This window comes from Nyctereutes procyonoides, unplaced genomic scaffold (assembly GCF_905146905.1).
Source record: "Nyctereutes procyonoides isolate TBG_1078 unplaced genomic scaffold, NYPRO_anot_genome, whole genome shotgun sequence".
In the NCBI taxonomy this organism is placed as follows: Eukaryota; Metazoa; Chordata; class Mammalia; order Carnivora; family Canidae; genus Nyctereutes; species Nyctereutes procyonoides.
The window spans coordinates 14035313-14058342 of NW_026575025.1; the positions used below are offsets into that span (position 1 = coordinate 14035313).

Here is a 23030-nt window from a genome sequence, read left to right on the forward strand (position 1 = left end):
GCTTCTCAGAAATGGAAACTGAGTCCCCGGAAGGATCTGAGCTCAGGTCTGCCAACTCTTCAGCCAATATTCTCTCCTCTACGTAGCTTGGAGCAGCCCACCCTGGTGATGAGAGAATCAGGGCCAGAACCCCGAGGCCCCACCAGATGGGAGTGAGCTCCTGAGGAGGGGGCTTGATGGCCCCTCCTCACACTTGGCTCCTTCCCAGAACGCTGCCTGAAGACCGCTCCTCATGGGAGATGGGGTGAGAGAGGGTGAGAGGGGATGTGTCTGCAGAGCCTCACTGGCCTGACAGCTGGTTGCCATGGAAACGGTGGAACCAGGCGCCGGCTCTGCACTGGCCCAGCCCCTGTCCACTGGCTTGCTCAAGCCCCCAGAGTCCTCATTCTGACTCCTCCATCTGCCCAGGTGGGGAGAGGGGCACTCTGTGCAGCCCAGACCCAGTCTCAGTTTACCCATCTATTGCTGGGCAAGTATTCCAAGTATGGATCCTTTAGGGGACCTCTAGGTGGCAGGAAAGAGGGCAACTGTTAGCCCATCCTCACCCAGGTCCCCAGGCACAAGCGGTGCCCCTGATGCCCAGGAAGATGGACAGAAAATGATTCCAAACTTGAGGGAAGAGGCTTTGGGGCCTGGCTACCATCTATATAGGAAGGCCTGGGGTTCCACCCACCTGCCCGCCCCAGGGGAACACCCACCCAGGAAGTATGCAGGCCACACCGGGGTTTCAGCTGCCAACTTCCTGGCCTTAGGGCCTGAGATGGTAGGGCTGACCCCGAAAATATGGTAGTAAGAGCAGGGGGTCCTCACCAGGCCATAAGGATGGGATCCCCGAAGACCTCCCCCCCAGGCCTGGCAGGGCCTCAAGGGATCCTTCAGCAACTTACAGCAGGCCGGATCCCCCCAACCCTGAGGGCTTCTGGCTAAGAATCCCACACAGCTGGGGAGCCCAACTCCAGGAGGCCACCCTGTCCAGGCCTGGCAGTGTCCAAAGGGAATCAGTGAGCCACACTCTCAGCCCCACTGGACTTCTGCGGGAGTGAGGGGAGTGGTCCCAGAGTGCTCTTGGCCTGGTCCCAGGAAGTGAATCTGCATGGGTGGGTGCTGAGGGAGAGCTAGGAATGCCCGGACAGCCTGTCCTCCCCCACCCCTTTGTCCCTCCCTCCAGGGAGGGGGCTGCTGCCAACACAACTTCCTGCTACCTTCCTGGAATGCAGGAGTGGGGGAGGAGGAGCCAGAAAATATCCATCCACCCACTTCTCCCTGACTTGACTCCCACTGGCCCCACCCTAAAGACACTGCCTTCTTGGGGAGGCCTCAGGCTGGCCCAGAAACTGGGAACCCTCAGTGCCAATCCTAGTTCCGCCCTGAGCCTGCTGTGCTTCTCTAAACCAGGAAGATGCTGCACCCTGTGTGCTCCCAGGCCCTGCTCTGGGACCCTGATGCCAGGGCTGGGGGTCCCCAGAGATGGTAACAGGAGGGGCGGGGTGTGGCATGAGTCACTCACAGCTCTTTGTAGTTTGCATCGTACAGCGTGGCCCACTTGTTCTGCTGATGCGGTTGCCACTTGATGGACTGATAGTTGGGGTCCAGGTAGGAGCCGCTGAGGCTGTCATTGTCCTGCAGGAGACCTGGGAGGAACAAGCACCTGTGTGGGCCCTGGGCCCCACTTCCCAACCCTGTGCCCCACACCCAACGTCAAGGGTCAGCTCCCTGTGAGGTTCAGCAGGCCAGGCACGTACCTGGTGAGGGGGCACCTGGCGGGTGCCAAGGTGGCGTCTGGACCCGGGCGATGCTGAGGGGCAAGGAGCTGGGGCCAGGTGACAGTGGGCCCTGGGGAGGCCAGGGAGGTGATGGGGCGCGAGCTGGGTGTGGGGGCAGGCTCGTGGTGGTCCCGGGCTCCTGTTTGATCATTCCATTCAGCATCTGGGTATTGAGGGTGTTGGGAGGTGATTCGGAGTGCTTCCTCTTCTTGGAGGGGTGTGTGGGGAGCCTGGGGGTGACACAGGCATGTGCCATGTGGGGGCTGGCCCTTTCTGAGCCCCCCTCCCCTCTTCACCCTGTCTCAGCAGGATATGCCCAATCCAGAGGACACCTCCTCCAAAAAGCCCTGGGCTTTACCTCTGTGCTCCCCCATTGCTCTGTAATGTCATTTTCTGTTTCTGTCACTCCTCTCTACCTCCCAGATTATTGAATCTAGGAGGAGCCACACCTGACTTGTCTGTGTCCCCATCCTGCCCAGCAATGGGCCTGGTGCACAGAGTGCTCAGAACTGTCTGTGGAATGAACAAGTCTGTCCTTTCCCTGTGGGGACATTCCCAGAGCCACCCTTCATAGTGGGGGCTCCAGGGAGAGCAGCCTCCATAGCTGCAAACAAGCCCCAGAGGGCACGGGGCACCGAGTCTGGGAAGGAGAGTTTCTTGGGAAGGAGGCTGTAGAATCTGGCCTTGAACTAAAGCTTTCATGACATCTCAGTGTGTAAAATAAACAGATAAAAGTATGATTTTAGGGGAGCCTGGGTGACTCAGTCAGCTGGATGTCTATCTTCAGTTCGGGTCGTGATCTCAGGGTCCTGGGATGGAGCCCCGCATCAGGCTGTCTGCTCAGCAGGGAGTCTGCTTCTCCCTCTCCGTCTCTCAAATAAATAAATAAAATCTTAAAAAAGATAATTCTACTGGTTGGAGTCTGAGTGGAAGCTTGGGTCCATGGCTAGAACTTCCTCCAGAGCGCCTGGACTCCATGAAAAAGGTTGGAAAGTCACTGGTGTCTGGGTGAGGGCACAGCTCGAGGTTCAAGTCCTGGCTCTGCCCCTTCCTAGTTCCATGACCAGGACAAACATTTCCTCCCCTGGGAACCCCAGTTTACCTCTCTGGACAGTGGAGCAGGCCATGCTCACCAAATCAGGTAGTCAGAGCACTTGGCTGTGGCTATATATCTGCAGCTGGCTGCTGGGTGGGCACATTCGTCACCTGGGGTCAGGGCCTTCTGCCCTCCTGGTTCACCCCTGTCCTGACGTCCCCCTCTGTCCTGCCTACTGCTGCCCTGGCCCCCCACCCCCAAGCCCACCTGCCCTGGTCTTACTCAGCTCCGTGCTGCTGTAGCAGCTGGTGTAGCATCTGGGACTGCTGCGTATGGTGGAGATCGCTGGGCACGAGCCCCTGCCCCATGGCAGCATAGGGGGGCATCGGGGGCTCGGCCTTCATGTACAGGTCCCGCTGCAGGACGGGGTAGTGAGGCGGGGGTGGTGGGGGGCCCGGCAGGTGGGCCGGAGGTGGAGGTGGGTGCTCTAGGCGGGAGGGCACTCCCACGTGGCACAGGGTCTCGGGGGTTATGGTGCGCAGAAGATGGGGGTCTGCGGGAGAGATGGTGGGGAGCCGGGAATCAGAGCCCCATGTCACTCAGGTTCCCAGGCACCAGCTCGGCCCCTGGCAGGGTCTCTTGATCTCCACCACCTTCTCCTGAGCCGAGCCCCGGGGGCTGCCCTCCCACCAACCCCATGTGGGAGGAGGGCTGGGCAGCCTGAGGTTGGCCACTAGAGGCTCTGGCAGGGAGACCAGCCCCCGTCCAGGGGGTGGGCAGCTTTCCCGAATCGTCCTGACCGGCTCCTTCCCCGCAGGCCCGGCCGCCCAGCTCCCTGGCGAGGGCCCGCAGCCCAGCGGCCTTCGCGGGCCCCTGTGAGGCCTGAGCCTCCTCTGGGCCTGAGGACGGAGCCTCTAGGGACCCCCGCACAGGCCAGCAGCCCCTCGGGCCAGCCCCCCAGCTCCCTTTGTTCCCCAGGAGGCATTCCAGAAATGTTTTTGGTAAGATAAACAGAACTCTTGACCCTTCTCTGAGCTGTGGGGAGACAGCCGCCCAGATCCTTCTGCTTTTGGCCACCTGGGGGCCGCTGCAGCCCTGCCCCCCCACCCCGCCAAGGGGAGGTGGGCCCAGGAGGCCAGCGGGGCCTGTATGCAGGCTGCACCCACGGCCCCCCCAGCCGTCCACTTACCGCCAAAGGGCGCGTCCATGATGGCGCAGGCGGGCAGGCGGGTGGCATCACCAGCAGGGACACTTGCTCAGAGGCAGGGCCAGGCTCCCCACCCGCCCGGGGGGAAACAATAGCCAGCGCCGGGGAGTATTTGACCAGCGATAATCTCAGCCTGTTGGGCAGCCGCTGGCCCCCTCCCTCCTGCGCTCCCTCCCTCCCGATAAGGCCGCCCCAACCACTTGCCCAAACCCCAGAGGGGGAGGGCGGTGCCCGCTGGACTCACCATTCACCTGCTGGGGGGAGTAGGCCTCGGAGCCTGAGTCTGGGGGAGAATCCGGCAGTGTGCTGCAGGGGCGGGAGGAAGGGGCTATTGGGCAGGCCGCTCTTCTGTGGGGCAGGGTCCCTGGGACCCCCAACGCTGGAGGCCTTGAGGTTCCCTCACTCCACCCTTGGGGCATTTTGAGCCACCTGGGAGTGCCAGGCAGGGCCTGGGGCTGAGGTGTGGGTGTGGGGCCTTGGGCAGCCCCTCAGACCTACTGGGCACTTGGGGACCAGCAACCAGTGTTCCTGATGACGGCACAGGGATTCACAGAGCAGGGGCCAGGTCTGCTTCTGCCTTCCCACACCCACTGAAGCCCCACTTTCTAGAAAGTCTAGAGGGGCTCTAGGGGGCTCTAGAGGGCTGGGCTGTCCCACCATGGGCAGGTATGGACTGGGCAGGCAGCCAGCTCCACCAGGCCTGGGTTTATTTTTTTCTTTCAGGTTTTGTTTTATCAGCGGTTCAGGCAAAAGAACAAACTCAACCCTGAGAGATCAACAAGTCCTGGGTGAACCTGCATTCACCCGGTGAGGGAGGCTGCAGCCAAGCGGGGACCCAGCTCTTTGGCCGTCCTGGTCCTCACGTCTGGAGAGACTGCCCAGGCACCATCTCCTGCCTGCTCCCTGTACAGGGCCGGTGGGTTTTCTGGTGTGTCAAGATCCCTTCCCCTTCCGTGGGACCTCATGTTCTTTCCTCATGACTCCTCGTGCTCCTCGATTTGGTGATTTATTAATAACTCCCCAACCCTGCCCCAGCCAGCCTGCAGGATCCACTGCAGGAGGGAAGTGTGTTCGTCTTGTTTGGCACCTAGAACTCGTCCAGGCAGGGGGCAGGGGCAGGAAAGGGCTCTGGGTCCTGCCCAGGGAGCAGCCCGGGCCCCGTGGTCTCTGTGTGGTCCTGGGCAAGCCCTTTCTCTCCCTGAGCAACAGCCTCAGTGTGCCGTTTGAAGCCTGCTGAGGGTCAGCCCAACTTTACTTGCAGGCCAGCTGGTTTTGGGGTCCCCTGGGAGCTGTTGCTGGAGAGGGCTGATAAGCTTACACAACGAGAGCCACGGGGCAACAGCAGCAGGTACCTAGCAGGTGCTCATAACTTGTTAATTCTCTTCCCTCTGTCTTTGCCCTTCGGGGTCTGGGCTTAGGGACAGACTCTCACTGGACGTCTGTCTCCTGTGGCAAAAGTTCACCCCTAACACCCCAACTCGCCTCTGCGAATAAGCCAGGAGAAGCTATGGTACCCCCCGACCCACACTTGCTGTGGGCCTCCTCCCCTTATTTCCACCGTCCTGGAGGGAGACACGTTTTGAGGTCACTCTACGGCTGTGGATGCTGAAGCCCTGACCGGGGCTGTGGGTTCCCAAGCCAGAAGGTTGCAAATGGTGGAGCTGGAGGTGGGGCCAGGCTGTGGAGACAAGTGTCATGCCTCCCACACTCTATTATTCTTCTACCCAAAGACAGGGTCCCCTGTTCCTGCCCCAGGCTGAAGCCAGAACTTCCTCGAGCTCCTCTGCAGAACCCAGCAGACCCATGTTCCTGCCTATCCTTATGAGCACATGTCTGTGGCTGGGATGGTGGCCGCCCGCTTCCTTTGGTCACAGCCAGACCCAGGCTGAGTCCCTGGGTCAGGCCACTGGTGTGGACCCCTTGGAGAGAGGACTGAAGGGCCTGGAGGCTGGCTTGGGTGGGGGAAGCTTCAGGTACTGTATCTGTGCCATTGGCGGCCAAAGCAAATAGCAGCTAAATGCACGAGCGGATGGGCCTGGGGCAGTGAGGGGACCCCGTGTGCCCTCTGTATGTACGCATGTATGTACATGCGTGTATCAGGACAGGAACATAGCTGCATCCCCTCTTTACAGAGCTGTCAGAATTTTCTAGCACTTACACCAGCCCTCATCAACCCGCTGCTGCTCAGAATCCTCTGTGGCTGCCCAAGGCCTCAGAACAAAGTCATGAGTCCCTCCTCAGCCACTTTACCTAACCAGTCACCATGGCCAGGCCAGGCCGCTGCCAGCACCTCCCAGACCCACGCCCGACCCCCTCATTCCCGGCCCTCACTCACCCTGGGGCATAGGGAGCCTTGGGCTCTGCCTTGATGGGGGGCCCAGAGGCCCCCAGGAAGGGCTTAGGAGCGCCACTCATAGCATTATTGTTGCAGTTGAGCGGGGTGCTGTAGCTTGGGGCTGGGAGGGAGCCATGGCGCCCTGGGGAGGGTCCACCCCCAGGGGGGCTCAGGTGGTGGCCCCCGCTGGAGCCTGGGATGGCTGGAGGCCCATGGGGGTAGGAGGCTGCACTGGCTGGAGCAGAGATGTCAGGGAAGCAGCTGTGGAAAAAGGAAAAAGCTCAGCGTCCACCAGGACCCCTGCCCCTCCCAGACTCCCCCTCTGCAGGGCAGCTCAAGGAGACGCAGAGGAGTCAGCAGATGGGAATAGAGGGGGAGGAGCTTGCAGACTGGTCTCCATCACCTGTCTGGTGAAAGGTGGAGGCCAGAGGGGGTGGGGGTGGGGCCACTCACAGGTCAGAGGCATCCTCCTTGCTGATGTACTCCTCCAGGATGCTGGTGTCTATGTTGGAGGGCTCCAGGGCGCCGTTGATGTCGTGGCCTATAGGGAAGGGGCAGGCATGAGCTAGGCTCCCCAAGACCCCTAGGCCTCTGGGCTCTGCCCCACAGCTCTCCCCAGGGTGGGCCCTCCAAAACCCATGCCCCCAAGCTCCTCCCCACCTGTGTATCCATGTGGGGGGAGAGTCCTTCAGGGCCCAGTACCTGATGCCCCTCCAGGAGGAGGGGAGGAGCCCAGAGTGCAGATCTGGGACAGACAAGCCATTTCCTGGGATGTAAGTCCTTCCTGTCTGTAAAATGGGGTAATCGGGGACACCTGGGGGGCTCAGTAGTTGAGCGTGTGCCTTTGGCTCAGGTCGTGATCCTGGAGCCCTGGGATTGAGTCCCACATCGGGCTCCCCATGGAGAGCCTGCTTCTCCCTCTGCCTGTGTCTGCCTGTCTCTGTGTCTCTCGTGAATAAGTAAATAAAAATCTTTAAAAAGTGTGTGGGGGGAGGGTAGTCATCCCAAGGTCTTATGGGGTGCTGTGAAGAGTCAATGAGATACTTCCTTGAAATGAGTGCCCAGTGGATGCCCACCACCCTTGAATGCTGGACCCAGACCCAATGACCCTGTCCTGCCCTGCCTCCTTCCAGATGGCCCACCTGGTGGGCACTGAGGAACCCAAGACCTGGCTGGGCTGAATCACATGTCCTGAAGGTCCCATGGGCCAGGGGAGCCTCCTGCACCCCAGGCCCCAGTCGCAGATACCCAGGGAGTGGGGCCTGGACTCAGCCTACTGCCTAGCTCATCACCCCCACGATGGGGGCCGGGGGCCTAGCCCTTGTGTTCCAGAGAGGTGTGGGCTTGCCTGGCCTCACAGCAAGGAATGATGGCGGCCAGAGCTCTGCTCCTCCACAGCCCTCTCCTGGGCCCTCCCTGCTGGCCCTAGCCCCACAAAGGGGAGGGACTCACAGAAAAGGCGCCCAGTGCTCTTGGGCATAAGCAGGGGAGGAGAGGGGAGGTGCTGGCCTTTCCCCTCCCAGGGTCACCTTGCAGGGGGGGAGTGGGAAGGCGGGGTGATAAGGCGGTGACGTAGGAGATGTGTCAACCCCGATAATGGAGGACGGCCCCACCCACACTGCTGACTCAGGCTGGCCAGCCCCACTGAGGCAGAGCTACCCCTCCCACAGGCCCCTGGGGCAGTGAGCCTGGGGTCTACGCCTCACGCCTCCTCCCTGATGAGCCCTGGGAATAGCTCAAGAAGATCCAGGAACAAATCCTAGCTTGCTTAATGCCCACTGTGTGACCTTGAGCAGGTCACATACCCTCTCTGAGCCTCAGTCTCCTCATTAGTAAAATGGGGACATGAACAGCTCACGCTTTACAGGGCTGAATATGAAACAAGTTAAGGTACATACGGTGCCCAGCACCGGTGTTCAGCAAACGGAGTGGCTGTCCTTGCTTCACAGTCCCAGAGCCCTGGGGTCCCCAGGAGCCCCTGGCCCAGGCCCCTCCCTGGCCCCAGCTGGCATTTCAAGAATGCTGAGCCCCGCTTAGGTGATTAATGAGTGGCTAAGCCCTCCTAGGAGTCACGCGCTGCCTGGGACAGGCCCTCCTGCTGGCCCCCACCCCTGGCTCACCCAGCCAGGAGCCAGGGACACCCTCTGAACAGTGCCAATGGCCCGCCAGGGCCCTGTGTGGCTGGGGAGAGGAATGACCAGTCTGCACATCAAGGTTCTAGGATTCCCATCTACGCTCTGGCCCCCACCCCATCCTTCCCTGTTAACTGAAGATCCCGTTTATTCGATGCCTACTATATGCCTGGCCCTTTTGGAAACAAGGACATTAATGACCATAGGAATTTCTTATACAGAAAGTGTGTTCTTCGTGTGCAGTGTGACACTCCTCGTCCCCGTCTGGAATGGTGATGATAACACGGGGACAGTGCTAGTGACAGCGGCCCCTGCGGACTGAGCATCTACCAGGCCCCAGCACTATTCTAAGTGCTTTAGGAGTTTATCTCCCAATCGCCCCCGGGGATTTAGTGTTATTAGCATCCCCTTATTCAGAGAGGTCAAGCCTCATGCCCAAGGCAACACAGCAAGGATTCAAACCCAGGCACAGGGGCCTGACTCCACCGGGGAAGGTGTGGCTGGTGACAGATGACTTTCTGGCCATTCCGGGGCTGTCCCATCTTATGGGCTGGGAGTGGCCCCGGAGATGGAGATGAAGATGGGAATGGGGAAGGAGGGAGCACCGGAGCATCACCCCTGCCCTGGCTCCTGAAGCTTCAGGTTTTTTGAGACTGAACTTGGAATCTAGAGTGAATGATGGGGTGATAGAGTCACGGTGTTGCTATTTATAATAGGCCAGGCCCCCTCCTCTGCTCCTCCCCCTCCTCTGGCCAGGAGCACTCCTAATCACCCCTAATCCTCCTGCCCACCTCCCCTGGGATAGGGGGGCCTCAAGCAGAGGCATCCTGGGAGACCCTAATGAGAACCAGATGTGGCTGAGGGGAAGAGAGACCCTCCCGTGCCAGGGGCCGGGAGGACGGGAGGACAGAGGAGGGAGGAGGGAACGGAACTGGGAGGGACGGTGGAGGTGGGCCGCCGGGAGGGAGAGAAGTTTGAGGTTTGGGGGGTTGGTGGGCCTCCCGAAGAACAGCGAGCCCACCTCTTCTCCTTCTCTGGGACCCCACAAGGCCTGCCTGATGTTCTCCCCACATGGCTCAGCCACGTGCCCCCAGGCTGCCCCAGAAACCATATCGGACATTTCTAGTTAAACCTTTGGGAGGGCAGGGTGGGGGTGGTGGCTTGCTGGAGCCCAGAGATTACTAAGGCAGGGGCAGAGTCCCCAGAAGCCCAGGAGGAAGGTGCAGCACACTCTTGGGGGTCCCCTCTCACTGCTCCCAGAAAACCCCTGAAACATCCTTGAGCCAACAATAGATCCCTCCTAGGCAGGACACTAAGCATGTCTCCTGCTGATCCTCGAGACCACCCTGGGAGGTGGGAAAGCTGCCCAAGGTCCCAGCATCAGAAAGTGGCACCACCAGGTCACAAACCAGCATCCCAGCCCTCCCCCTCAGGATACCCAGAGCCCACCTTGAGATCCAAGGCACCTGCCCTGACTACACGCCCTGCCTACCCACTACAGCCTCCTCTCCCAACCAGCTCCCTCCAGGCAACTCTCCACAGCCTCTCTCTGTCTGTCTCTCTCTCTCTCTCTCTCTCTCTGTCTCTCTCTCTCTCTCTCTCCCCTGGGGCCTTTGCACATGCTCTTCCCTCTGCTGGACAAAGCCCATTCCTATTCACTCTTGAGGTTTGGGCTTCAATGTAAGTTTCTCCAAGAGGTGCCCTCTGACTCCCTGTCTTGGCTGGCAGCCTCCTTTCTCCTATCTCCTGGGGCTCCTCACTCTGCGGCCTGGCACAGACCGCACAGGTGGGCGGAGGCTCTGTCCGCTGCCCACCCGCTCCCACGGCTCATGCACCGAGTGCTCACTCTGTACCCACACTTCAGATGGCTCAGATTTAACTCCCCTAACAACTCAATAGGACAGGCGGTTTTCCACTTTACAGATGGGGGACCTGGGATAGGAACCCAGCCCTGCTCTGCCTCTCTGGGATATAAGCATCTAGGCATACAGTAGGTACTCAATAAATGTTCATGGAATGAATGAGCAAAGTGGCACGCAGGACACCAGAACCGGCCTGCCTGGGCCTGGGGACCTCTACCCAGCCATGTTATGGAAGGGTCCGGGGCCACACAAGGCCCCTCCAGGTACTGCACCAGCTGCTCCTCATTAATTAGGGCCTTTATTACCTGCTTTTAACAGGAGCCAGACACTGCCCAGGCAGGCTGGGATAGGAAGCACCCTCCCCTCTTCCCTCCTCCTCGTACTGAGGCCACCCAGCTGGGCAGAAGAAGAACTGACAGGATACCAGCCAGGTGCGGGATGAGGGCGAGTGGGGGCCCAGGTGGTCCTCTACCCTGGACCCCTCCCTTCCCCCCATCATGCTCATGACTACCCCCACACACACACCAGCTGTGGCCGCTGGCTGAGTCTGGGCCATTGTCCCAGGGAACGGGGGAGGGTGGGGACCCAGCACAGTGGGAGGCTTGTGCCCTGCCCACACCTCCCCCCTACCCGTCAATGGGGCACTTGTCAATTCATGTCCCAAACATGGCGGAAATCCCGTTGGCCACGTGGCTATAGGCAGGGGCAGCAGGGCCCAAGTATGCTGGCCAGGCCTAGCTGATCAGAACCCGAGCTGGCAGGGCCTAGGGCCCGAGACTGTCCCCCAACTCTGCCCTGAGTGTCCACCCCCAGCATCTGAATCTGAGGGCATCCTGGCTCCAGGCAATGGCTGGGAGCCAGGGTGGTGGGGGTCAGGGCACTGACCAGCCTAGCACCCCCACAATGCCCTCAGGGACTCCCAGGGTCAAAGAGGCCTAACTGCTAGGATGCCCCCCCCCCCGCCCCGTTGCTCTGTGACCCTTGGCAAGTGCTCTGACCTCTCTGAGGCTCGGCTTGCTTCTCTATCAAGTGCATCCCAGAGCAGCGTGAGTCTTCAGCGAGATGGTAGGGAAGCTCCTGGGCCATCCCTCCAATAGCACTCATTGCTGTTTCCATGTCTGCGGGGCTCCCCTCTCGCCCATGCCTTTCCACCTCACTGTATTTCCACTCCAGAGAGCCTCTGGGGGGCCTCTGACCTCCTCCTGAGTCCCTCTGACACACGACCTGGACGGTGCTATTATTCTGGCACATACACAGCAAAGTCCAGCCTTCAGGCCTCAGCTACAGCCCCTCGCCCCCTATCTTGGCAGGTCAGCCTTCTCTGCCTGCCTGCCTCTGGCAGCCCCTCCTCAATCTTCTCAATCCCAGAGGGCTCCCAGGGCTATCGCTCATTTCCCAATGTTGCCTGAGCTAATCAATGAGCTCCAAACTAATTCACTCTGGGACAGGGCTCTCGCCTCCTTTGGCTTGAACTCTCTACCTTTATTGATATGATCTGTGATTAATGTAATAACTGCTAGCCATCCCTGCTTCAAGCTTCAATTTGTGACCAGATCTTCTCACTCAAAATGCCTTCAGGTCAGATGCTTGATTTTGCAAGCTATCCTTTACGTCTCTGCATCAAGTCCCCAGTTAGCTTGGGACTTAATGATGAGGATGTGCCTCCTAAGTTATTGCCATCGGGTCCTTAAACCTGAGCCACGAGGGCAGCCCAGGTGGCTCAGCGGTTTAGCGCCGCCTTCAGCCCAGGGCGTGATCCTGGAGACCCGGGATCGAGTCCCACGTCAGGCTCCCTGCATAGAGCCTGCTTCTCCCTCTGCCTGTGTCTCTGCCTCTCTTTCTCTGTCTCATGAATAGATAAATAAAATTAAAAAAAATAAAAAAAAAATCTGAGCCACGATTGCCTTTATTACCTCTCAATTTCTTGCCAAAAATGCATAGGAGACCCATTGCCTCCAGGAAACCTGGAGTCTTTGACCACCCCAGGACTATAGCCATGTCCTCCCCCAGACCCTGCATAGCTACCACAGGGCTGAACTCACAGCTCAAGATGCTCCCCAGCCAAGTCCAACAGAACTGAGCCCGGAAGCTGCAACGTGTTCTATAGGAACCCACACTGGTCCCTAGGGTTCTTCAGCGCCCCCAGCCCTGAGTCTACAGGGCCAAGTTAGCTCCCACCTGACAGCCCCATCCCTCTCCCATTGGGACTGGGTAGGTAGGCTGGGGAAGGCCCTCCCCACAGGGGTAGATACCCTGTAGCTTGGGGTGGGGGCAAATCTCTACCAGGGTCACCCATGTCCATCTGGAGTCACAAAGCAGCATGTCCCACACATGTGTGTTCACAGGGACAACTCCCACCGACCGACATGCACATAATCGTCTACACACAAACATAAACAGATGCTTTTCCTTCCCTGCTGACACACACATGCGCACACGGGCATGCTCCATGAGGGCTCACTGATCCATTCATTCAAACAATTGCCGAGCATATACTATGTATCAGGCACAATGCTTGGCTCTGGGGCTATGGTAAGGAACACAACCAAACCTCCTTCCCATGACGAGCTGACGTTCTGGAAGCAGAGTCAGAGGACAAGACACATGGGAAAAAATCCACAGCATTTCAGAAGGTGACAAATACAACAGAGAAAACAGAGCAGAGAGCAGAGGCTGGGGTGGCAGGAGAACAGGGTGGCAGTTTTAAATAGGACAGTCAGGGCACCTGGGTGGCTCAGGGAGTTAAGCATCTGTCTTCGGCTCAGGTCATGGTCCTGAGGTCCTGGGATCGAGCCCCGCATCAGACTCCCTGTCAGTGGGGAGCCTGCTTCTCCCTCTCCTTCTGCCTGCCACACTGCCTGCTTGTGCTCTCGCTCTTTCTCTCAAATAATTAAATAAAATATTTAAAAATAGATAAATAAATAGGACAGTCAGGGAGGGCCTCACTGAAAAGAGATAAGAAGGTGGTGAGCCACATGGATATCTGAGAGGAGCATTTCAGGCAGTGGGGAGCCAGTGCAAAGGCCCTGAGTCATGAGCAGGCCCACGCGTGTTCACATATCAGCACACCTCCCAGACTTGAAAGCTCGTGTACACAATGCTCACTGACCTATGGCAGGCCCAGGCTGACAGCCCTCCCGATTGGGTCTGGCTAGAGCCAGATCCAAAAGAGCCAATTCAGTGCCGCAGACACCCCAGCTACCCCCACCCCAGGTTGCAGACCCAACAAGGGAGAACCACAGAGGGTGAAGAGAGCTCAGGGACTGAGATGGTGAAGGAGAGGGAAGGGAGCAAGGGTCCCCAAATTCCACAGAGGGACAGAGGCTATAGGTGCACATTAGGAGGGCTGGGGGGACCTAGGGCAGATGCAGGCCTGGAGACAGGTGGACAGGATGCCCTGCGGCCTCCATAGGCCAGGCCAGGGGAGGCTCTGGACCCAACTGCCCCCCATGCTGGGCTTTGCCCTCCACTCTCTCCATCCAGGCCTTGGCACTTTATGGGTCTCACTGCCTGCATCATACGGCACACAGCTTTGACCCTCTGAGTGATGGCTCTGAGGCCCAGAGAGGTCAAGGGGCTGAATGGAAGTCACCCAGTCCAGCCCTCAGTGGTGGATCAGGACCCTCAGCACTGGAGGGCTCCCTTCCTGCCCCACTCTAGGCTGGCACCCAACTGTGATCGGGGAGCCCCAGGATCCCACTCTGGCTCTGCTGCGGCTGCCCTCAGTGCTCCTGGCACATCACCTTCCCCTCCTGCCTCTGCACCTCCCTCCTGGAAATGAGAAATACCACCTGCACTTCCACACAGCCCCAGGACTCCCACTGGATGACTTATGCAAAACCTCCCACCCTCACCCCTCCCACCCAGGCCTGGGGGGGGGCAGGTGAAGACAAAGGACAGCCAGCCCCTTCCCCCTTGCTGCCAGCCTGAGGCCAGGTCCCCATGCTGAGGGGAAGGGTGGCAGGGTGGGGCCACAGCAGGAGGCAGCAGGAACCTAAGCAGGCATCAGGACGAAGGCAGGGGGTGCAGACCTGTATGAAGCTGGGTCCCTGCCTGCAGAGCACATCCAATAAGGCTGTTGGGATTAATCCTCGGAATAAGTGGCCCAGAGAGGGTGAGTGGCTTTCCCAAAGCACACAGTGCCAGCCACGGGCCCCAGCCCCAGGTGGGGCACTGAGCCCGTGGATCAATAAATCTCCAGAGTAGGGAGCATAATGCCTGCCGAGAGCCTGGTGAACTAGACTGTGCAGGCCCCCGTGGGACAATGATCACACTCCAGGCTAAGCTTTCTGGAGCATTACCGCAGCAGGTACCGCAGCAGGCCTCCAGAACACCCAGTTTCCCTCCCTCCCCACAAACACCCTGAGAAGTGGGCACCAGGGCTACAGCTGTATTCCCATTTTAGGGATGGGAAAGTGGGGGCACAAAGCAGTGCGGCAATGTGCCTGGAGGAGGGCTGCAGGCAAGCAGCCAGCAGCAGACCCTGGCAGCCTGCTCTGGGGAGGGCATGAGGCCCCAACACCATCCATCGCCTGCCCCCTGCCCGGGGCTCCCGACACCCAGCAGCAGCAGGGGCTGGTGACATTAATGGGAGAAGAGCCCCCTACAGCCACCTTCCACACATCCAGGCTGTGAGGGAAACTAAGGCTCAAAAGGGTAGCGTGAGGAGGGAGAAGGTGGGAAGGGAGGGCAGGCAGCCTGGGGAGGGCAGGGCCACCTCGGTTAATGATTTCTGCTCCCCGTTCTTATCAGAGGGCAAAGTCCAAGGGGAGCAGCCAATCAGCAGCCCTGCCGGCTGCTACCCAGCAGCCTCAGCTGCCAGGGCCCCCCAGGCCTGGGAGCCCTTGAGAGTCAGAGCACGGGGGCTGGGTCCCCAAGAGGAGGCCATTCTGCTCAGGGTGACCTACCTGTCTCCCCCACAATGCCCTGCTTGGCTCTGCCCAAGGGGCACAGCGCCAAGGGCCCCAGACTCAGGAGAGGCCCTGAGGCCAGGAGGTCGGAAACAGCTTGCTCCCCACCCCGCCCCACTGCCCCCCTGCACTGACCCCAGGCCTCCCAGAGAGTTGGCTTCCTGGGGTGCACCCCCCACCCCACCTTTGTTCACATAGCCATTTTCTCTCCAATGACCCTGAGAAGATTTCCTTCCCCCTCAGCCCATGCCACCCTGTGCCCTGTGCTGGGTGTTGGGGACACGGGGATGAGTCAGACCCCCCACTGCTACTTCCCCTCCAGCTGGACTCAGGACCTGGGGAGGAAGGACAGGGACAGGAGTCCCCCAGAAGGCACCCCATCTCATCTTCTTGACAGGGATCCAGCTGCCTCCCCCTTCCACCTACTCCTTGGTATACTATAGACAGATGGACGGACAGACATGCCAACATGGAGCACAGTGCCATGAGATCCACACCCCAACTCAGCCCCAGACTCCTGTCCAGAGTGGGCATCCGTTTCCAAAAGTCTTCAGGTAGTCTCCCCCTATGGCCTCCTCCTGCCCTCGGGGTCCTCCCCCTGGAAGGCCACCCTTCCTTCCCCAAGGCCATGGTGGTACAGGAGAGAGTTGGGGGCTTCTTGGTGTCAGCTCTGGCCCAGCTGACTAACTCCCTTCTCTTGGGAGTCTTGGCCCCTGGGAAAGGGGGCCAGTGCCAGCCCCTCCCTCAAGTGGCTCTCAAATCAGGATCCCAGTGCCCCAGAGGGCAGTGGAGAGCCCAACTGTACTGGGAGGCCCTGAGCGTGCCTTTCTTTGGTAGCTAAAGAAAACCTCATTGGAAGCCACAGCTCTGGTCCAACCCCCCTGGTTGCCCCAGGAGGGGACATGAAGCCAAAGAAGGGAAATCACTAGCCCAAGCCACCCATCCGGGCTGGAGGGAGTGAACACCAGCCTCCCACCTCCAGCCCTGGCAGGGTTCTAGAGGTCAAGTGGAGGTCCCCCAACCTTTCAGTGGCCTTTGCAGCACCTACTGGAAGCCTAGTTCTCCTAGGTCTCTCAGGGTTCCTCCACAGCACCTGCTTTCTTGGAGTGGGGGCGCTACTCACTCAAACTCCTTGTGCCCCTGGAACCAGGAGTCAAATACTCTCCACCTCTGTGCCCTAGAACACTCCTCCTTCCCAGGGCTGGGAGATGAGGCTCATCCGAAGGCATCATCAAGACCTTCTCTGCAACCCCCTCCCGTCTTGCAGGTAAGGAAAATGGGCCCAGAGAGGGCAAAAGCTCAGCACAGGGTCACAGCCCTGAGCAGCAGGGGCCTAAGCCTGCAGGGGAACCTCTAAGGCTCCATGGGGCTCCTCTGATGCCATCCTGCCCCTGTCCCTGACCAGGCTCTGGGGATCCAAGGCCCCAGCCAGTCAAGATGCTGAGGAGTGTACCTGCCACGAGGACCCTGTTACCTGCTGAGATCCAGTGCATCCTGCCTGGAGGGTCCCCTCTCCACGGACCGTGTGCCTGCTGATGCAGAAGGCCGTAGACTCCTTCTAGGGGATTAGCAGGGCAGTCACGGGGGCCCGGCTGTACCAGCCTCGAGGGGGCTGCCCTGTCCCAGCCTCCCACCCGACGCCCAAAGCGCCTTAGCCCCCAGCCCACCACCCTGGGGTGGGGTGCAGCCTGGTCCACTGCACATGGTAGGACCCAGGACATAGGCCTGGTGTTCCTAGAGAGTGGGCCATGTCAAAAGAGGGGTCTCAATCCACCCCTGCTCTTCAGCAAAGCCTGTCTCTGTCTCCAGGCCCGAGCTGAAAGCACAGAATCTGCCCCCTGTCCCCACGGTCCACAGGGAGTGACCAAGGCCAAGTGCCAAGCAAGGGACAGAATGAGAACTCAGGTTCCAGCCCCAAGTGTGAGAGTGTAGAACAGCGTACCCAACGCACGACACTCACTTGCTTTAATCCTTCCACTCATGAGTGCACACAAAGGCTTGGCCCTGAGGTCCCCCACGCACCCCTGCACCCTGATCCCTACCAGCCTTGCCCCTCCCAAGTGGTCCTGGGAACTCCTAGCCCTCAGCACCGGCCCACCTTCCCTCCTGTCTCAGGCTCCGGGAACACTTCTCCAGGTCCCTGGCTCCCTCCACCCACCTCAGCAGGCAGCCCCACACCCCGCTCCCTGCTCCCCACAGACATTCTTGAGTCTCCTCTTATCTCTCTGGAGGGAGCAGCGCAGCCTCCCCAGCCAGGCCAGCCGCATGGCTGAGCTGTGGCGTCAGCCCCCACCCCCCACCCACGGCCAGGAGGGAGAGTTTGGCTCTGGAGATGGGGAACCTGGGCCAGCCGGGCCCACTCCTCTGCCTGGGGTGCCAGGTCCTGGGGGAGGACGCATGGGGACGTCTGCAGGAAGCAAGGGGGCCTGGCCCGTGGGTCATCCTGGGTATCTAGTGGGCTCAGGGCATCCCCAAAACAATACCCTTGAGCAAGGAATCATGTCCCTTCCTTCTTCCCCAGGGGCCCCCAGCCCTCACAAGGCTCTCTGGGGGTTCATAAAGGATGGACAGTGTCTAGGGAAAATAGAGCCCCTGGAACTGATGGGAAGACTGCTGAGGACCCTCAAATAGCCCAGCTACCTCAGGATCAACCATGTAATCCTGTCCAGGTCTGATTTCTGGGGCTCTGGGTGTGCTAGGGTGGCCAGACTCCTGAAGTGAGGAAGCCCGAAGCTAGGGGATGCCCTTACCTACTCAGCAAGCAGGAGTGGACAAAGGCTGCTACACCTCCCACCCCACCCCCCGCACTCCCCCACATACACCAAACACATAAAGGGAGACGCTGAGACATGTCCTCTCTCCCTCCCAAACTCCGAAGGCATCTGGGTCCTAGGCTTGAAACTCGGGCCGCAGCTCAACAGCCCTTGCACAGCGGTACCCCAAGGACCACCCCCTTCCCAGGGGCAGGTTCACACTGAGGAGTAGGATATGGGCTTAGGGGCTGGGGAGGGAGGGTGGGGGCAGAGACCTGGCTCCCCAAACTGGTGGAGAGAGCACAAGAGGGGCCCAAGGGCCTGGCTAGATGCTCCAGTGAGGGTCTGAGAAGCAGAGTGGGCTGGGAGATGTCAGCCTGCACCTCTGCCCCTGCTTCCCACACTCCATCCAGAATCCAGCACCCTGGAGGAGGGGGGAGACCTGGAGGAGGGGCAGAGGCTACGTAGGCAAAGGGGAAGGGAGTCTGGTTAGATGTAGGAACGAACCTCCAAAACCACAGTGTGTGTGTTGGGGGGTGGGGGGCAGGGGCAGAAGAAAATAGTGTAGATTGTGTGTAGATGTTAGATCCCAACCTTGGGGAGGGTCCTATCAAGGGTGAGGTCACTCCTGGGGTGGGGGTGGGGGCAACAGCCAGAGGAGGCAGAGCTCAAGGGACAGGTGTGGGTGGAACAGCCCTGAGGAGCCTCAGTGGACTTGCAGGATGCAGTTCACCACTTTGGGAGGGTCTCAGGGTGTGGAGATGGCTGGCAGAAGGGATGCTGACTTTGAGAAGGTTCTAGCCCAGGGAGAGCATTTCAGGGTGAGGGGGAAGTCTAGCTCACGGAGAAATGCTGGGGAGGGGTTCCAAGCCCTAAGGGAGGGGTGGCTGACTCAAGGGGAACTTCAGCCTTGGGGAAGGGAGCAGCCTTGCGGAAGGTAGATGACAGTCTTGAAGGGGATCCTACTCTCAGGGAAGCACAGAGCGCAGGTCTCAGCTCCTAGGAGTCAGGCTGGGGGGAGGGCGTCCACCTGAAAAGCACACAGGGGGTCCAACCTCTGCAAGGCATGCTGGGGGCTGGGGTGCCAGTCTGAGAGGCACACAAGATCCCGGAAGGCATGCCCGGTGGGCCCCTCAAAGGGGGTCTGGGAGTCCGGGTCTGTATGGGGTTGCGGGGAAGCACGCAGAGTCCCCAAACTCGGGAAGTACACTCGGGGTGGGAGGGATCAGGTTTTAGGGGTCCTGGGAGGCGTGAAGAAGGAGCAAGCATGGAAGCTGTGTGCTGGGACACCGGGAGGGGTGCCCAACTTCGGTGGATCTGGGCAGGAGCCCCCAGGAGGTGCCCCGCCCCGGGAGCCAGCCGGAGGGCCGCAGCCCACAGGAGCCACCCCGGGCAGCTCCCGCGCGGTCCGAGGCCCCGGGGAGAGGCGCTGGGGATCCCAGCCGAGGGGGTCGCCGCCCCCCGCCCCGCCGCCGGCCCGCGGCTCCTCACCTTCGAAGAAGCGCTGCAGCGCCTCGGTCTCGTCCACCACCTCCATGGCCCGCCCTCCCGGCGCGCGCTCCGCCGCCACCCGCTACAGCCCGGCCCGGGGGCGCGGCATCGCCGGTGCGGCCGGCGCGACAGTCCCGGCTCGGCTCCCGCGGCCCGCCCCGCCCCGCCCGCCGCGCGCTCCCCCTCGCGCAGCCCCGGCCCGGCCCCCGCCCGCCCCCCGCCCGCCCCCCGCCCCGCCCCGCCCCGCCCGCCGCGCCCCGCCCGGCGCCCCCTGCCGGCCCGGCCCGCGCTGCAGCCCCGCGGCTGCGGGCGGGACGCGCGGCTCCCGGGGCGGCGCGGGGCGCGGGCCCTGCAGGCGGGGCCCGGAGGCGGGGCGGGGGGCGCCAAGCGGGCTGGCCGGGGGTCCTCGCCCTCCCGCGGGCCGGCCAGGGGACCAGGCCTCCGAACCTTAGCTCCCCGGGCGGAGCCTCGGGAGACCTTTTCCTCCGCGCCCGCCGACCTCAGCAGGAGCAGCGACCCACACCTGCGGAGCAGACTCGCCGGGACTTCCAGGTGACGTCACCTCACCCTCGCAGCTGCCCCCCAGGACGTACTATCATGTGCATCTTGCCGGCGAGGAAACAGGCTCAGGCTGAGAGATGAGCAGCGCTGTGAGAGGACGGGCCTCCCGGGCCGCCTCTGGCCGCGGAGACGGCCTCTGGCCAGGGCAGCAGGGCGGCCACCGGCCACACGTGGCTATCCAGCGCCCGAACCGTGGCTAGTGGACTGAGGAGCCGACTTTGCAGTTTTATTTAATTTTCAGGAATCCAAGTGTAGATAGCCGTGTGTGGCTCGGGTCTCGGACGGCACAGGTCCAAGGCTTTCAAGGTAATTGCGGTCAAAGCCTGTGCTCAGAGCCAGATCCTGGCTGACCTGGAAAAGCAGCCTCTTGGTCACTATTTCCTTGTGTGGTAGTGCAAGGCCCACGGGTTCAGCCTCCTAGCGTGTCCAGGATAAACCCACCAGCCCCGGGCCTCTTCTCTGCCTGGGAGCACCTCCTCATCCCTGTTCTGTCCAACGGCGATGCCTCTGTCCTCAGCCTCTAGAACTTCCCAAATCATTCTTTTTTTTTTTTTTAAGAGTTTATTTATTTCTTTGAGAGAGAAAGAAAGCATGAGCTGAAGGGGAGAGGCAGAGGGAAAGGGAGATGCACTCTCCAATGAGCTCGGAGCTGCCCCGTGGGACTCGATCCCAGGATCCTGAGGATCATGACCTAAGCTGAAGGCAGACGCTTAACCCGCTGAACCCCCCACGCGCCCCTCAAATCACTTTTTTAAAAAATGTCAATCAGATCATGTCATTCCTTTGCTAAAACCAGTAGTTTCCTGTCCAGTTCAAAACAACATCTAAACATCTCGCCCTGGTTTCTGAGGCCTACTAGGATCTGCACTTTCCCGTACCACTGACCTCAGCTCCTCCTTTTCTCTCCATTGTTCACTATGTCCCAGCCACCAAGGCCTCCTTGCCCTCACTCCAACATGCCAGGCATACATCAGCCATGTGCTGCTCTACCTGTCTACAATGCTTGTCCCCGCATAGCTGATTCCTTATCACCTCTCTAACGCTTTACCTGAAGCAATTCCCCCTACCTGCCCTTCTTTCTCGCCACGTAAACAATTTATTAAAAAAGATTTTATTTATTTATTCATTAGAGACACAGAGAGAGGCAGAGACACAGGCAGAGGGAGAAGCAGGCTCCCCAAGGAGAGCCCGATGTGGGACTCAGTCCTGGGACTTTGGGATCGTACCCTGAGCCAAAGGCAGATGCTCAACCACTGAGCCACCCAGGTGCCCCACATAAATGATTTTTATTGAGTTTTTGTGAGTATCCTCCCTCCAGAGTGGAAGCTCTGTGAGGGTTAGGTACTTTTCAGGCTTGGTCACTGCCTTGACTTCAACACCAAGAACACCAGCTGGGACACAGTACATTCCCGGTAAACATACATGGAATGAATGGACAATGGCATCTTCACAGGACAGGATCCTACATCTCTGAAACTTTGGAGGTGGAGAATTCTGGAATTTCGGACCAGCGAATCATGTCACTGTGGAGTGGTGCTGCTTGCACGGCCTCTCCGGATCCTCAGATATAGCAGGTCAGATCTAGACAACTGATCCCACCTGAGCCCTGTTTGACAGTTGATGGGACTGACTGAGACGGAGGTCCAGGGGCCGGAGGGCTGCCGGCAGATCCGGATGCCAGACCTGCTAGCCCAGAGGGTGCCATGCCGCCTGCCAGGAGCTGGGCTGGCGGGGGCCAAGCCTGGCTGCTCGGTGGGCATGGGGATGAGGGGGTGAGAGCCTGCGAAGCACCCCCCACCCAGGCAGCCCTCCCTTTCCGCAGTGGCCAGTCATGGGGGAGGGGCAGCTGGGCCGGGCCCCAGATGTGGCCCAGTCAGCAGGCCCGTGGTGGCCCACCGAGGAGGGTCAATGCCACGACAGTTCTGGGGCTGGGGGTGGGGGTGCCCAGGCTGGCGGGCGCTTCACAATGAGGTTTTGTCCCTCCAGGGGCCGCTCTCCGAGCCCTTGCTCTTAGATATATAGAATGGGATCTTGCTGGAGGCCCCAGCTGTGTGTGCTAACTGGTGCTCCCCCCACAGGGGCTGGGCTGAGAAGGGGGGCAAGGGCCACACTGAGACGCCTATTCTTTTCCAGCTGATACACCCCAGAGAGTTTTCGCCCTCTGCAGCCTCCCTTAAGACAATTGTTATTCTCTGCCCTGCCCCTCCCCCACCAGTCAGGCCCGCCCACAGTGGTAGACAGAGTAGACACCCGCTCACGCCATGTGATTTTTTTTTTAATGAATTTATTTTAGGAGTTGCCTGGGACCAGCTGGAAAACAAGCTCCCACCTACCCACAGGTCTTTTCACCATATTCCACATGGGGCTGAAACGTATACCCACTCTTCGAGGGCCATCATGATGAGCTAAGCGTTGTCCTTGTATTGGTCACCAAAGGAATGGGAGATGCCTATTTGGTCCCCGACACCCCAACTCCTCAGGTTGGATCACTAAGCCTCTGGGCTTAGTGCCTTGAGCTTCAATGGGGTGGGAGGGAGCTTCCTGTTAATCCTGCAGGAACTGGCCTGGCTAAGGGGGTGTGGCCCTACCATCTACCCTATTCCACTAGGCCACTGAGCAAAGGAGCAACTGCCCCGGGGGTTCCCATCTCTGGGCTGGGGGAGAGGAGTGGTTCAAGTGCCAGACTCCGGGGCTCAGCCACAAGTCAATGCTGCCACCCCCAAAGTCTATCATGAAGCTGGGGTGCAAGCTGTCTGGGACAGGGCGGTGGCTAAGGCTGGTGAGGGAGCCCAAGGGAACATTGCATAACCAGGACTTTGAGGGAGCCGTCCATAGAGAAGAGCCCTGTCTGCACCCCATCCCCACCCAGCTGTAATGAGTGACCAACTGAGACTTCATTCCTGGCCTAGCAGTGGCAGCTGTGGCCTCTCAGCCATCGTCCAGGGCCTGCCCTCTGGTCCTTGGAGGACTCATCTGGAAA

The 23030-nt window shown here is 60.1% G+C and overlaps 1 protein-coding gene across 12 annotated transcripts in view; it reads right to left on the reverse strand.

Moving 5' to 3' along the window:
• MYRF (myelin regulatory factor) overlaps positions 1-19621 on the reverse strand; it is a 33178-nt gene extending 13557 nt beyond the window's left edge. For 5 of the 12 annotated variants that reach the window (XM_055314988.1, XM_055314986.1, XM_055314983.1 and 2 more), the window contains exons 1-7: positions 7044-7413; positions 6795-6882; positions 6342-6602; positions 4251-4312; positions 3082-3352; positions 1743-1993; positions 1508-1631 (exon numbers count right to left, since the gene is read on the reverse strand). In XM_055314988.1, the coding sequence (XP_055170963.1) occupies positions 1508-1631; positions 1743-1993; positions 3082-3352; positions 4251-4312; positions 6342-6602; positions 6795-6882; positions 7044-7104 (1118 nt within the window). In that variant the 5' untranslated portion in view covers positions 7105-7413. Of the gene's footprint in view, positions 1-1507; positions 1632-1742; positions 1994-3081; positions 3353-3988; positions 4122-4250; positions 4313-6341; positions 6603-6794; positions 6883-7043; positions 7415-19489 lie in introns of those variants that run through there. The other 7 variants (XM_055314987.1, XM_055314990.1, XM_055314993.1 and 4 more) reach the window with 5 other exon arrangements.
• Between the last annotated feature and the right edge of the window lie 3409 nt (positions 19622-23030).